The 14,203-nt window shown below is 46.6% G+C and overlaps 1 protein-coding gene across 4 annotated transcripts in view; it reads right to left on the reverse strand.

Annotated features, from left to right (window-relative positions):
• The window catches only part of TIMM44 (translocase of inner mitochondrial membrane 44), an 822,359-nt gene that overhangs the window by 292,696 nt on the left and 515,460 nt on the right, over positions 1–14,203 (reverse strand). For 3 of the 4 annotated variants that reach the window (XM_073594831.1, XM_073594814.1, XM_073594815.1), the window contains one exon: positions 11,406–11,498. The exons of the other annotated variant lie outside the window; for it this stretch is intronic. In XM_073594831.1, coding sequence (XP_073450932.1) covers positions 11,406–11,498 — 93 coding nt within the window. The remainder of the gene's footprint in view (positions 1–11,405; positions 11,499–14,203) is intronic. 4 annotated transcript variants of the gene reach the window in all.

A 14,203-nucleotide genomic window follows, 5' to 3' on the forward strand; every position in this document is an offset into this window, starting at 1 on the left:
GTTTACAGGAAGCTATAACTGACCAGGTGTTTAGCCATAAGATTCTTCTAATATGGACAGAGATGAAAGCCCTTCTGGAAATTTGTGTCATGACTTGTTCTTCTAGTGCATACTAGACAATGATGCAAGGTGGGGGGCACGTTTTGTAGATGCTCTGCTAAAGTTCAGTCCCAAAGACAAGAGCCTGTTGGCTGTACGTTGCCTTAGTCAAAAAAGCTGTGGTCTTGCAAAAGCCAGTTGCAGAGCTGTACCTGCAGGGTTAAGAACCTTTAAGAGTGTCTCAAATATTTTTTCAGCAGTCTTTCAATGACAGAATGTCTTCAATAGGCAAAGAAAGAGGTTTAAGAAAGACATGGCAGGGTCTACCAACTTCACAGTCCACATTTTAGTGAACTTTTTTTCCACTGGATAAAAATCACCAATGATTCATGAATGGGGAATGTTCTTTTAGACATTGTAGGTCTCTTCAGGGCATGGTGAGACTGACAGAGAATCACATTTGACTATGTTGAGGGTTTGCACATAGCCAAAGTAGGCATAATCCAGGGTCTATTAATATCCAGGCGGTGTCCTGTACTGTATGGTTAGGTTGGATTATTTGTATTCAGTGGAAAAAGTTATGCGCAGCACTAATAAATGAACAAACCTGTATGGCTACAGTGCAATCTGAAAAGTGAACCAAGCACTAAAAAGTGCCTATGTGATTATTGTGTCCATCATAAACAGTGTTGAACATGTACTGATATCAAACAGAATATATAGAAAAAATATATATAAAAGTCAAGAAAAAATGTCCAGTGCATCCATGGCCTACTACACATGCACGATGCGTTCCACAATGCATTTCACAGCCGCGATGCGTTCCGCACATTATGTGTGATGGGTAGCCGCTTTCTGATAGAACGTATTCATGACATATATGAACGATTGCAATAGAGAACATGACATGACAATAAAAGAATCAGATGTTTCCACCCTGCCTGCCTGATGTGTGTTCATGTGTCCTGTGTGCCAACCTCACCGCCCTGCCTGCCATGTCTCCTGTGTGCCAACCTCACAGCCCTGCCTGCCATGTCTCCTGCGTGTGCCAACCTCACCATCCTGCCTGCCATGTGTCCTGTGCAAGGGCCCTCCCTTGACACCTCTTATCAGGACTTCACCCCTCTGTGTGCTCCCCCTAAATGGGGGACCCCGCCGTGCGCTCCCCTACATGGGGGACCCCGCCGTGCGCTCCCCTACATGGGGGACCCCGCCGTGCGCTCCCCTACATGGGGGACCCCGCCGTGCGCTCCCCTACATGGGGGACCCCGCCGTGCGCTCCCCTACATGGGGGACCCCGCCGTGCGCTCCCCTACATGGGGGACCCCTCTGCATGATCCATCTACATGTCTGCATACTCTGACGACCTCCTGTACCATTTCGCATTCTCTGACCACCTCCTGTATCCTGTGCGCATCCTCTGTCCACCTCCTGTATACTGTGCTTCCCCTGTCCACCTCCTGTATCCTGTGCGCATCCCCTGTCCTCCTCCCGTATCCTGTGCGCATCCCCTGGACACCTCCCGTATCCTGTGCGCATCCCCTGTCCACCTCCCGTATCCTGTGCGCATCCTCTGTCCACCTCCTGTATCCTGTGCGCATCCTCTGTCCACCGCCCGTATCCTGTGCGCATCCTCTGTCATCTCCCGTATCCTGTGCGCATCCTCTGTCACCTCCCGTATCCTGTGCGCATCCTATGTCCACCTCCCATATCCTGTGCGCATCCTATGTCCACCTCCCGTATCCTGTGCGCATCCTATGTCCACCTCCCGTATCCTGTGCGCATCCTCTGTCCACCTCCCGTATCCTGTGTGCATCCTCTGATCACCTCCTGTACCATGTCTGCAGCCTATAACCAGCTCTTGTCTTTTCTCATGTCTGCAGTCTCTGATAGGGAGTCTGGAGAGGAATCAAGAGTGAGAGTGCCGCCGGGATGGGGATTATGGGAGGAGTCAGACGTGTGTGGACTGTGGAGATGAGACTATAGGATAAAACCAGAGCCGCCAACCTAGTGCCGTCTGAGCCCTGCCCGGTGCAAATGAGAGGAGGTCAGTGACAGCCCCATCAAGCCAGTCGGGGGGGCATTACTGATGTAAGGGGGGAGTTAAAACAATAATGTAAGGGGGCACTGATATAAAGGTTTCCCCTTGTATCAGTAACCCCCGTTACCTTAGTGCATTCACTCTGCAGAAGGTGGTCTCTGGTCACAAGAGTCTCCCCCCACATCAGAGTTCCCAGTATTCCCCTTTACATCAGAGAGTGCAGGATTCCCCCTTACAGTGCAAGGAAACTCTGACGTAAAGGGGAATGCTGCAGAGCATCATCTAAGGGGGGACCCTGATGTAAGGGGTGCTCTGGTCACCAGAGACCACCTTATATCAGAGTCCACTGCATTCCCCTTTACAGAGTTCCCACATACATCAGGGTCTGCAGCATTGCCCTTTACATCAGTGTTCGCAGAGTTCCCCCGTGCACTGCAAGATTAAAAGGGATAGAGGCCCAGAGACATGTCCAGGGAACACAGAGGATACATTGGTTAGATTAGAAGCGATGGAGGCCCGGAGACATGTCCAGGGTACACAGAGAATACATGGGTTTTATTAGAAGGGATGGAGGCCCGGAGACATGTCCAGGGTACACAGAGGATACATGGGTTAGATTAGAAGGGATGGAGGCCTCCTCTGTGCGCCCAGGCCTCCATCCTTCCTAGTCTAACCCATATATCCTCTCTGTACCCTGGACATGTCTCTGGGCCTCTATCCCTTTTGTTTAATTAGTTTTTATTAAAGAATTAAAGAATATGACATGAACAGTATCATATACAGTTTAGAGAAGAACAATACACTTTAGTGTCGTAGACAATCAGTAGATAAATAAAAATGTGAATGTAGAAAGGTACACATATAAAGAAATATTAACTATAACTCCAATCTGGAGCAGAGACACACAATAGTTATCCGCTGCATAACATGAAAAATCTGTGAATCATATATCACATAAAGGTGAGACAATCTTCCCTGAGAAATATTATTGTATAAACAAAATAACATAGATACTTTAAGTAGGAAAGAAAGAAAAAAGGGTACTAGAAGAAAGGAAGACGGAGAGGAGGGGAGGTTAGGGTGGGGGAGGGGGGGGTGTAAGCACCTCGGTCCAGATTCTATTATGCAATAAATGTTGTCAGGAGCCAGCTATTTGGTTGAAGACATAATTTCCGCATAGGCGGTTGTATATTTAAAGGCAAACCAGGGGGACTATATTTTTTTCGCTAAGTCAGATTTTTGTCTAAGAGAGAGAGTAAGATCTTCCATATAGTATAAACGATCCACTTCCATTAGCCAATGACGTATGGAAGGTATGTTCGGTTGTTTCCAAAAGCGAGGGATGAGAGCTTTTGCAGCATTAAGGAGGTGTGGCGTTATAGATTTTTTATATGATACCACTGGTTTGTCTGTACAATGTAACAATACAATCCATGGGTCATTAGGAATCTCAGTACCTTGAATCTCATTAATCCAGTAAAGAATGGACAGCCAATAGGGGCGTATTAAAGGGCAAAACCACCAAATATGAGCATGTGATGCATGTTCCCCGCATCCTCTCCAGCACAGAGGTGATGTTTGAGGAAAGGTTTTATGAAGCATGACAGGAGTGTAATGCCATCTCGTGAGCAGCTTATAATTTACCTCTGCTGTTTTAGATGCCCCGGAAGATGCATGGGTCATTGTGAGAATTATAGCTTTTTGTTCCGGTAGTAAATCTTTATGTAGATCTTTTTCCCATTTATTAAGGAAAGTCGGATCTTTTGAGGGGGCTAAACTGTGCAAGGCTTGATAAAAGTAAGAAACGGGTTTCTCCACAGGTTGATCTTCAGTAAAAGCTGATTCAAGGGGTGTCAGTTCCGAAATGGACCGTAGAGGTTTTGGGAGAGAGTGGATGAAAGCTGCCAATTGGCGATACTTCCAATGGACCATGGGCGTCACTGTAGAAAGATGTGCAATTTTATTTAGCGGCAAAATACCCGGGTGGTTACGTGATGCAATTGAGAAAATGATCCAAAAGACCAAGAGTGTGTCTTGGGGTCCATGTTCCCCGGTGGGAAATAATTGTGGCTGGTTAGAGGTAAAAGTGGTGAGTTGTATGACCATTTATGTGCTTTGCAGAGCGAGTCCCATATCATTAGGGTAGAACGAGTGAGTGGAGATACGGTTTAAGATATACTCCTATATCTCTTGGGTATCCATATTTGCGTAAAAAGATCAGAGCCACCAAGTTCACATTCCAGTTTTACCCATAGTTTAGAATTTTTGTGGTACTTCCAGTCAGAGATTCTACTCAATACAGTTGCCAAAAAATATCTTTTCAAATCTGGGAGGGCTAAGCCCCCATCCCTTTTAGATCTAGTGAGAAGGGATCTAGCAAGTCTAGGTCGCCTTCTGTTCCATACATAAAGGCCAATTAAGGAACTAACAACCCCAAAAAAGCCTACCGGTATACCAAAGGGTATCATTTGAAATAGGAAAAGCAACCTGGGTAGTATATTCATTTTTACCACTCCAATTCTCCCTAGCCACGTGTGAGCAATTTGAGACCACTTTTGTAAATCTGATTTAATCTGATTTAGTAGGGGCAGAAAGTTATGACGAAAAAGGTCTGACAGGTTCGGAGTGAGGTATATGCCTAGATATTTCATTTTATCAGTCTGCCAGCAGAAAGGAAAGGACTGTTTCAGGCTTTCTACATTCTGGGCCGGGATTGAGACATTGAGGATTTCAGATTTTAACATATTAATTTTAAAATTGGATATGGCGCTAAACGCTGAGAATTCAGACATAAGGTTAGGTAGGGAAATCAAGGGTTGTTGTATATAAAATATATATTTATGTTCAAAGTCACCTATAGGGATACCACGTATAGAAGGGTTCTGTCGCACTGTTGCCAAAAATGGTTCCAAGGAGAGGGCAAACAAAATAGGTGAAAGAGGACATCCCTTTCGGGTGCAATTATGTAGGGTGAATGAGTCACTGAGAGTGCCATTTATGCGCAACTGCGCAGTAGGGTGATTATAGAGGGCGGTAATCCGTGACAGAAGGTAAGGGCCTATGCCGAGATGTGCCAACGTTGCCATAAGATAGTCCCAGTCCACCCTGTCGAATGCCTTTTCGGCATCTGTGGGCAGTAACAGGGTGGACTGGGAGGACCCGCGGACATGTGCAATTAAAGAGAGGGTGCGTAAGGAGTTGTCCCCAGCCTCCCTACCAGGGATGAAGCCAGTTTGTTCATTAGATACCCACTGAGGGAGCAAGGGAAGAAGTCTATTTGAAATCGTTTTGGCATACAATTTAGCATCTATGTTCAGTAATGAGATAGACCGATAACTTCCGCAATTGGTTGGGTCTTTTCCCGCTTTAGGGATTATGGTAATATGCGCATGTATAGTCTCGGATCTGAGGATACCACCATCCGAAGTAGTGTTGGCATCGCAAGATAAGTGAGGTAATAAAATGTCTTCAAATGCTCGGTAGTAAGCTATCGTAAACCCGTCAGGGCCAGGAGCCTTCCCAGTAGCCATATCTTTCAATGCAACACGTAATTCAGAAACAGTGATCTTTCCCTCTAAGTTAGCCAGGGAGTCAGGGGGCAGTTTAGGTAGATTGGCTTTTTCTAGGTAATTTCTAATAAGAGTGGATTTGGTGGCCTGATCTGTTATAGTGTTTTGGACATGGTATAGGTGTTAAAATTCTCTGAATTCTCTCGCTATGGCAGAGGTATCATACAGCAGAGTATCTGAGGGACCTTTTATTTTTGCTATAAAAGATGCTGATTTCTTTTGTTGCAATGACCGGGCTAGGAGCCTACTCGGTTTGTTTCCCCATTCATAGAAGCGTTGTGCTACTATGCGTGCGTGATGTTTCTGCTCAGTGTGAAATAGTGCTTTCAGCTCCTCCCTTTTTGTAGTCAGAGTAGTTAGTATGGCTTGTGTTAAGCTTGCTTTATGCTGTATCTCCAGGGCCTCAATTTCTCTAAGTAGCTGAGCTTGTTGGAATAAACGTTCTTTTTTTTTCCGGGCTCCCAATTCCATTAGTTTACCTCTTATATGGGCCTTATGGGCTTCCCAAAGTATTCCTGGTGTTATGTCTGAGTGGGTGTTTTCCTTAAAGTAAAGTGCTAAGTCATCTGCTATTTGTTTTCTGTCTATGTCCTCAATTATAAGGGATTCGTTAAGTTTCCAATTAGTGGCCCTAAGGGGAAATGACGGGATTTTTAGTTCAAGCGAAATCGGGGAATGGTCAGACATAGGGGAGGATTCTATGTGAGTGTTGTTGAGTAGTGAAAGGTGATGGTGATCTATAAAGAAATAATCGAGCCTGGAGTACGTGTGATGAACGTGGGAGAAGTGGGTATAATCTTTCGTCCCTGGGTGCATAATCCTCCAAACATCCATTAGTTGGGAGTCTTGTAATCGCTTACGTATAAACGACAATCGATTATGTGAAATACTAGATCTCCCTTTAGACGTGTCTATGCACGGTTCCAAAGGAACATTAAAATCTCCAGCTAGGAGAACGCACCCTTGAGCGAAATCCCTCAGTTTTTTCAAGGTGGTGGTCAAGAATCCTGCCTGATCTCTATTAGGAGCATAGAGGTTTACTAGAGTGCATGGCATACTACCCAGGCTGCCCTTAAGGAACAGAAAACGGCCCATAGGGTCACATAACATCTTATCCAATTTAAACGCCGTATTGCAGCTAAGCCCAATGGCCACACCTTTTGCTTTATGTATGTCAGAAAGACTATAATACCAAGTAGGATACCTTTTGGAGAATAACTTCACACTAGTAGTATGTGTGAGGTGAGTCTCCTGTAGAAAAATAATATCTCCATGTAGGCGACTCAGCTCTCTATATAAATTATGTCTTTTCCCTGGAGCATAAAGACCTCGTACATTAAATGAAATAAGTTTTACCGTACCCATGGGGAGAAGGAGGAGGATTCAGCTGACATATCTTCTCAATGAAATGGACCTGAGGTGGGGAAAAAAAGGTTAGGAGAGAAGTAGGGGTGGGAGGGGGGAGGGAAGGAAAAGAAGGAATAGAGTAGTAAAGAGAAAAAGAGAAAGCATGAAAAAGAGGAACAAAAAAGAACAACATTGATAAGTAGAAAAAAACGACCACATAAAAAGGTGGTCAACATGTGCACGCAGAAAACTACCGTGCATGGAGAGGGTGCAGACGACGCCCAACACCCACACCCCTGTTGGGGACAGGACCGTGAGGGCATGAGGCCACGCCGCACCCTATGTTGGGGGAGTAAGGAGTTCCAGGCATCCAAACGCGGACGCTGGGTAGGCGTGCGCATCGTCCCGAAGCTCCGACTCCAGCACCACATCTGAAAATAAAAAGTGATGCTAATAAAAAGCACTCGGTATATTGTTTAAGTGTTGTAACATATACTCAGAGAGCGACACTTGGTCCATAACCCATAAACATCAACGTTAAATAGCAGAACCTTAAAACGTTAAACGTAAAATGGTCTAGGATATTGGAAAAAAAAAAAAAAAAAAAAAGAAAAATAAAATATAATATCAGACCATAGGAAAAAGGAAAAAGAAAGATGATAATGTTCGGATCAGAGCATGTCTATCATCCTATACAGCCCTGACAGCGTGGTGAGGTGCATCAGAGTCTGTGCCCCCAGCCAGGTACTCAGGGTGGAGGCTGAAGCATAAAAAAATATGAATAAAAAGTCCAAAAAACAAACAGAGGAAGAAAGAGGCGATACTTATGGGCCACATTGCTCTGGTACAGGCAGGTAAAGTGAATGGAGTGGGCAAGGCCATTTTGGTTAGAAACTAATCCCCCAGGGGTGAACTCCCAGCAGGGGAGGTTCGGTGCTTGCGGTCCACTTTCTGCCATCTAGGCTCTGAGTTACTGGGCAGAGCCGGGATAGCCTCTTGCCAGCCGGGTAGTTCAGGCGGTATTATGTTGACATCCATGCAAAACTTCTCAAGGTCCTCTGGGAACCGTAAGATCGCCGTCTTACCATCTCTGCTTGCAATCAACGCCGCTGGAAAGCCCCATCTGTATTTAATAGAAGCAGCTCGCAGCTTCTCCGTCAGGGGACGCAGGGCGCTGCGCCGTTCCAAGGTTTCCCTGGCCAGGTCTGGGTAGAAAGACAGAATGGCGCCATCAAAGTCCAGTGATGCAGCTTCCTTGGCTTTTTTCATAATAAGTCCTTTTTCTTTTTTCATCATAATAATGAACTCGGCATATGACATCGCGGGGGGTGTCTGAGGAGAGGTTGCGGGGTCTGAGGGCCCTGTGAACCCGGTCAATTTTTAGAGGGTAGTCAGCGGCCTGGCCCAACATGCCATTAAAGATCAGACGGATGGATGGGAGGAGATCTTCATCCCCAGTCGCTTCAGGCAGTCCTCTACTGCGAATATTGTTACGCCTGTTACGGTTTTCCTGATCTTCGATCTTGTATAAAGCCATTCTATGGGCTATTGCAAGTGTGCGGGTGGTGGACTGCAGGTTTCTTATGGCCGGCCTCTATCCCTTTTAATCTTACAGTGCAAGGGGGAACTCTGCGAACCCTGATGTAAAGTGGAACATTGATGTAAAGGGGAACACTGATGTAAAAGGCAATGCTGCAGACCCTGATGTAAGTGGGAACTCTGATGTAAAGGGGAATGCAGTGGACTCTGATATAAGGTGGTCTCTGGTGACCAGAGCACCCCTTAAATCAGATTCCCACCTTAGATCATGCTCTGCAGCATTCCCCTTTACGTCAGAGTTCCCTTGCACTGTAAGGGGGAATCTTGCAGACTCTGATGTAAAGGGGAATGCCGGAACTCTGATGTGGGCATGATATAAGAGATGGTTAGAGGCTGCACACAGGATACAGGAGGTGGTCAGAGAATGCGGACATGTAGGGGGAGCACACAGAGGAGTCCCCCATGGAGGAGCACACAGAGCGGTGAGGTTGGCACAAAGGAGACATGGCAGGCAGGGCGGTGAGGTTGGCACACAGGAGACAGGGCAGGCAGAGCGGTGAGGTTGGCACACAGGAGACATGGCAGGCAGGGTGGTGAGGTTGGCACACAGGAGACAGGGCAGGCAGGGTGGAAACATTTCATTCTTTAATTGTCATGTCATGTTCTCTATTGCAATCGTTCACATACAGTGGGGACGGAAAGTATTCAGACCCCCTTACATTTTTCACTGTTATATTGCAGCCATTTGCTAAAATCATTTAAGTTCATTTTTTTCCTCGTTAATGTACACAAAGCACCCCATATTGACAGAAAAATACAGAATTGTTGACATTTTTGCAGATTTATTAAAAAAGAAAAACTGAAACATCACACGGTCCTAAGTATTCAGACCCTTTGCTCAGTATTTAGTAGAAGCACCCTTTTGATCTAATACAGCCATGAGCCTTTTTAGGAAAGATGCAACAAGTTTTTCACACCTGGATTTGGGGATCCTCTGCCATTCCTCCTTGCAGATCCTCTCCAGTTCTGTCATGTTGGATGGTAAATGTTGGTGGACAGACATTTTTAGGTCTCTCCAGAGATGCTCAATTGGGCTTAAGACAGCGCTCTGGCTGGGCCATTCAAGAACAGTCACTGAGTTGATGTGAAGCCACTCCTTCGTTATTTTAGCTGTGTGCTTAGGGTCATTGTCTTGTTGGAAGGTAAACCTTCGGCCCAATCTGAGGTCCTGAGCACTCTGGAGAAGCTTTTCGTCCAGGATATCCCTGTACTTGGCCGCATTCATCTTTCCCTCGATTGCAACTAGTCGTCCTGTCCCTGCAGCTGAAAAAACACCCCCACAACATGATGCTGCCACCACCATGCTTCACTGTTGGGACTGTATTGGACAGGTGATGAGCAGTGCCTGGTTTTCTCCACACATACCGCTTAGAATGAAGGCCAAAAAGTTCTGACTTGGTCTCATCAGACCAAAAAATCTTATTTCTCACCATCTGGGAGTCCTTCAGGTGTTTTTTTTAGCAAACTCCATGCGGACTTTCACGTGTCTTGCACTGAGGAGAGGCTTCTGTCAGGCCACTCTGCCATTAAGCCCCGACTGGTGGAGGGCTGCAGTAATGGTTGACTTTCTACAACTTTCTCCCATCTCCCAACTGCATCTCTGGAGCTCAGTCATAGTGATCTTTGGGTTCTTCTTTACCTCTCTCACCAAGGCTCTTCTCACCCGATAGCTCAGTTTAGCCGGACGGCCAACTCTAGGAAGGGTTCTGGTCGTCCCAAACGTCTTCCATTTAAGAATTATGGAGGCCACTGTGCTGCACTTAGGAACCTTAAGTGCAGCAGAAATTTTTTTGTAACCTTGGCCAGATCTGTGCCTTGCCACAATTCTGTCTTTGAGCTCTTCAGGCAGTTCCTTTGACCTCATGATTCTCATTTGCTCTGACATGCACTGTGAGCTGTAAGGTCTTACGGTATATAGACAGGTGTGTGGCTTTCTTAATCAAGTCCAATCAGTATAATCAAACACAGCTGGACTCAAATGAAGTGTAGAACCATCTCAAGGATGATCAGAAGAAATGGACAGCACCTGAGTTAAATATAGGAGTGTCACAGCAAAGGGTCTGAACACTTAGGAACATGTGATATTTCCGTTTTTCTTTTTTAATAAATCTGCAAAAATGTCAACAATTCTGTGTTTTTCTGTCAATATGGGGTGCTGTGTGTACATTAATGAGGAAAAAAATTAACTTAAATCATTTTAGCAAATGGCTGCAAGATAAAGTGAAAAATTTAAGGGGGTCTGAACACTTTCCGTCCCCACTATATGTCATCTGCTGTTCATATACCTCTTTAATTGTCATCTGGTGCGCAATCCCGCTGCGCATGCGCAGTGTGGTCAAAATCTGATGATACGTTCTACCAGAAAACCACTACCCATCACATGTGTGGAACGCATCGCTGCCGTGGAGCGCATCGCGCATGCGCAGTAGGCCGGGTAGCGGCTTTCTCATGGGTAGCTAGTTTCTCACCGGCACTAGTGCTCACATGCAATAGAGGAAATCCGACAGCCGCACCCCAGTGAAAAATTTCTTTATTGAATAAGTCAGTCCATACAGCAATCAAGGACAGTGGATGAATCAGCTGATGCGTTTCACATCCCTTACTGGTGCTTAGTCATAGCTGAAGGTGTGCTGGCTGCTTTAACACATTCATGGATCAGCACGGTATTAACTCTTCCCTTTCATAAAATAGGATTATTCACACATACAGTATGTTTTGATGAGGGGGATTATGACAGTGGAAAATTTCTAGAGGAAAATAGTAAAAATCTAATTTTGAGACCAACAAGCAATAAAATAAAATGTATTTACCCATTAGATCACCAACTTTGTCAGTAATGGCACGTGAAGCTCTGATAAATGCATTGTCGCTTTCATCATATTTCATCTTCATTTCGAAAAACCCTGCACAAGAAATATATCATTAGCAGTTTATGTAAGTTGTGCATGCAGTTACCGCAACATGCAAAAGAACTTACATGCACTCACTTTCAAAAGCAAAGATGTAGTTACATAAAATTCTATTTTGCAAGCAATATAAAAAAAAAGTGTTTCAACATGTAAATACTGACTTCAATAAGGAAGTAGGTGAATTATCTGCCTCTGGAACCTTACAATTGGTCAGCAAGGCCACCCAACACATTAACAAGCCAACAGTGAAGCTACTTTTACACTGGGGCGGGGGGGGGGGGGGGGGGGGAATTAGCGGTAAAGCGTAGCTAATTTTAATAACTGTAATAGCGGCGCTTTTTCGCCGCTAGCGGGGCGCTATTAATCCCTGCTAGTGGCCAAATAAAGGGTTAAAAGCGCCCGCAAGGGGGGCGTGACCGGAAGCCGCTCTGGATGGCAGCCTGATTCACCTGCTCTCTCTCAGCCCGTGATCAAACAGCGCACAGGGGACGCTTCGCCGCCTTCACATGGGCAGATCCAGGGCCACTATATCCGCAGCAGCCAGGGGATCATCGTTACCCCCGCCAGGAACCCCTACGGACCTCCGGTCCTATTTTCCACTGACGGACATGCCTCTCACCGGAGCGTCCAAGATGGCGCCGGACACTCCTGCGGCCTACTCTCGGAGCACCGCTCGGATCCCCACACCGCCTCACTCGCCTCAGGGGACACTTCCAGACCGCGAACCAGCCCCGCTGAGCACCACAGTCGAGCCCCCTCAACCGGGAATGGTGAGTCCTCATCCCGTATCCGCCTCCCACGGGGCAGCGCCGCAAGCGTTACAGGACGCCATGCTGGGCCTCCCCTCCCAGCAATATACACAATGCTCAGCGGCGTTCCCTTGCCTGCTGAGAACAGCATCGGATCCATGCATCCAGGGCACTGAGCCAAGCTCCCCAACCCCCTCAGATTTCTCTGTGGACTTTCCGGCCCTGCCAGACCCTATGTACCCGGCTAACCAGATACCACCGGAGCCTGCGCTGACCCCAACGCCCTCCGGCCGCTTGGAACCTGGCTCACCACCCTCCAAAACCCAGAGACTAGCCCCCTCACGGACCACCAGTCCACTCGCAGAACGGACAGTGTTACAGATCACATATGCTAACAAAGTGTGCACACCAGACCCCCATCCCCAGAGGATGGATAAAACAAGGGCCCCTCTGCCCTTGTTAAAATCCATCTTGGAGTGAACCGTGGGACTCCCCCACCAAGATTTGCGCACCAGGCCACAGGCCTCAGTACCATTAGCAATCAACCTCTACCACCCTGCATAACTTCAGAGCAGGGGACCCTGGAATCAATCCACCCCCAATCGGCACCCCCACAATGGCAAACATACTTACAGGCAATGCCCACTAAGGAGGACTTTAGACAACTGATAGAAGATGTAAAATCCACATGTCGCTCGGAAATACAAGTGCTTCAATCAGGCCTTAAACACTTAACAGACAGGATGGAAATGGCTGAAGAAGAAATCCAAGAGACTAAACTGGCAGTCCATAGAACCCAACTCCAAGGAGCAGACCACCACACTATGTTAAGAGATATGCAGCGACATATGGAGGATTTAGATAACAGGGGTCGCAGAAACAACATACGAGAGAGGGGGATACTAGAAGTCGAAGGCCCAGAGGACATTCAACATATTTTACAGGACGTTTAATAATCTTTTGGGCGAACCCGTTACCAACTTTATTGAAATGGACAGAGCCCACCGAGCACTTCGCCCCAAGGGCGGCACCTCGCAACCGAGGGACATTATTTGCAGGATTAACTCCTATCCCCTGAAAGAGGACATCATGAGGCAAGCTCGGCTAGCACGCAAAGTGACATACAAAGACGCACAAGTACAGCTATACCCAGATCTCTCATGGATCACACTACAAAAACGTAGACTTCTCCAGCCATTGCTATGCGTCTTGCAAGACGAAATTACTACCTACCGTTGGGGATTCCCTTTCAGCCTCACAGCCAAAAACCAAGGCAAATCTGCAACTTTAAGATACCCGGAGGACATTGAAACCTTCTGTGAAATCATCGGAATCTCCGTCCCTCGACTCCCGGATTGGGATCTTATTACCACCCCGCCAACACCACCCACAACATGGCAGAAGGTCCTATCTTCCAACAGATCCCGGAACAGAGATGCGTCCCGCAAGAGTGCCAAGCACAGGAATGGCTGACCCTAGTGGCTATGACTACACCTCAAATTACTTATTGATGGATTGTTCCTCCATCAGTTACCACTGGTGACTTGGCCCTGGACAGTATAGCATACTTAGTCCCCCCCTCCTTGTGCCCTAGTTTTACACTTTAGTCTACCAAATGGGCATGTCTCGGTAGAGACTCGAGAGAGTAGGAAATCTCATTCCTATCCACCCCCCTTTTTTGGTTAAATGTTAGAAGTTACGGCCATTCTGCAGTTTGTGTTATATATGACCAATTTTGGGCTCCAGTGCATCCGACTGACGGGCCCTTCGGGACCTTTGTCGGGAGGATCCCTGGAATCCCGTATCGACCTAGGCCCTTTAGCCTCTCAAGGTCAAGAGATATCAGTTGTGCGAATTTATAAATGTTTAATATGTACTAACTATCTCCTTTTCTTTTCATCTTCTCTCTCACTTTTCTTCTTACCCTCTGCCTCTACATCACCATATGAC

The sequence above is a fragment of the Aquarana catesbeiana genome, linkage group LG01, assembly GCF_042186555.1.
Source record: "Aquarana catesbeiana isolate 2022-GZ linkage group LG01, ASM4218655v1, whole genome shotgun sequence".
NCBI lineage: Eukaryota > Metazoa > Chordata > Amphibia > Anura > Ranidae > Aquarana > Aquarana catesbeiana.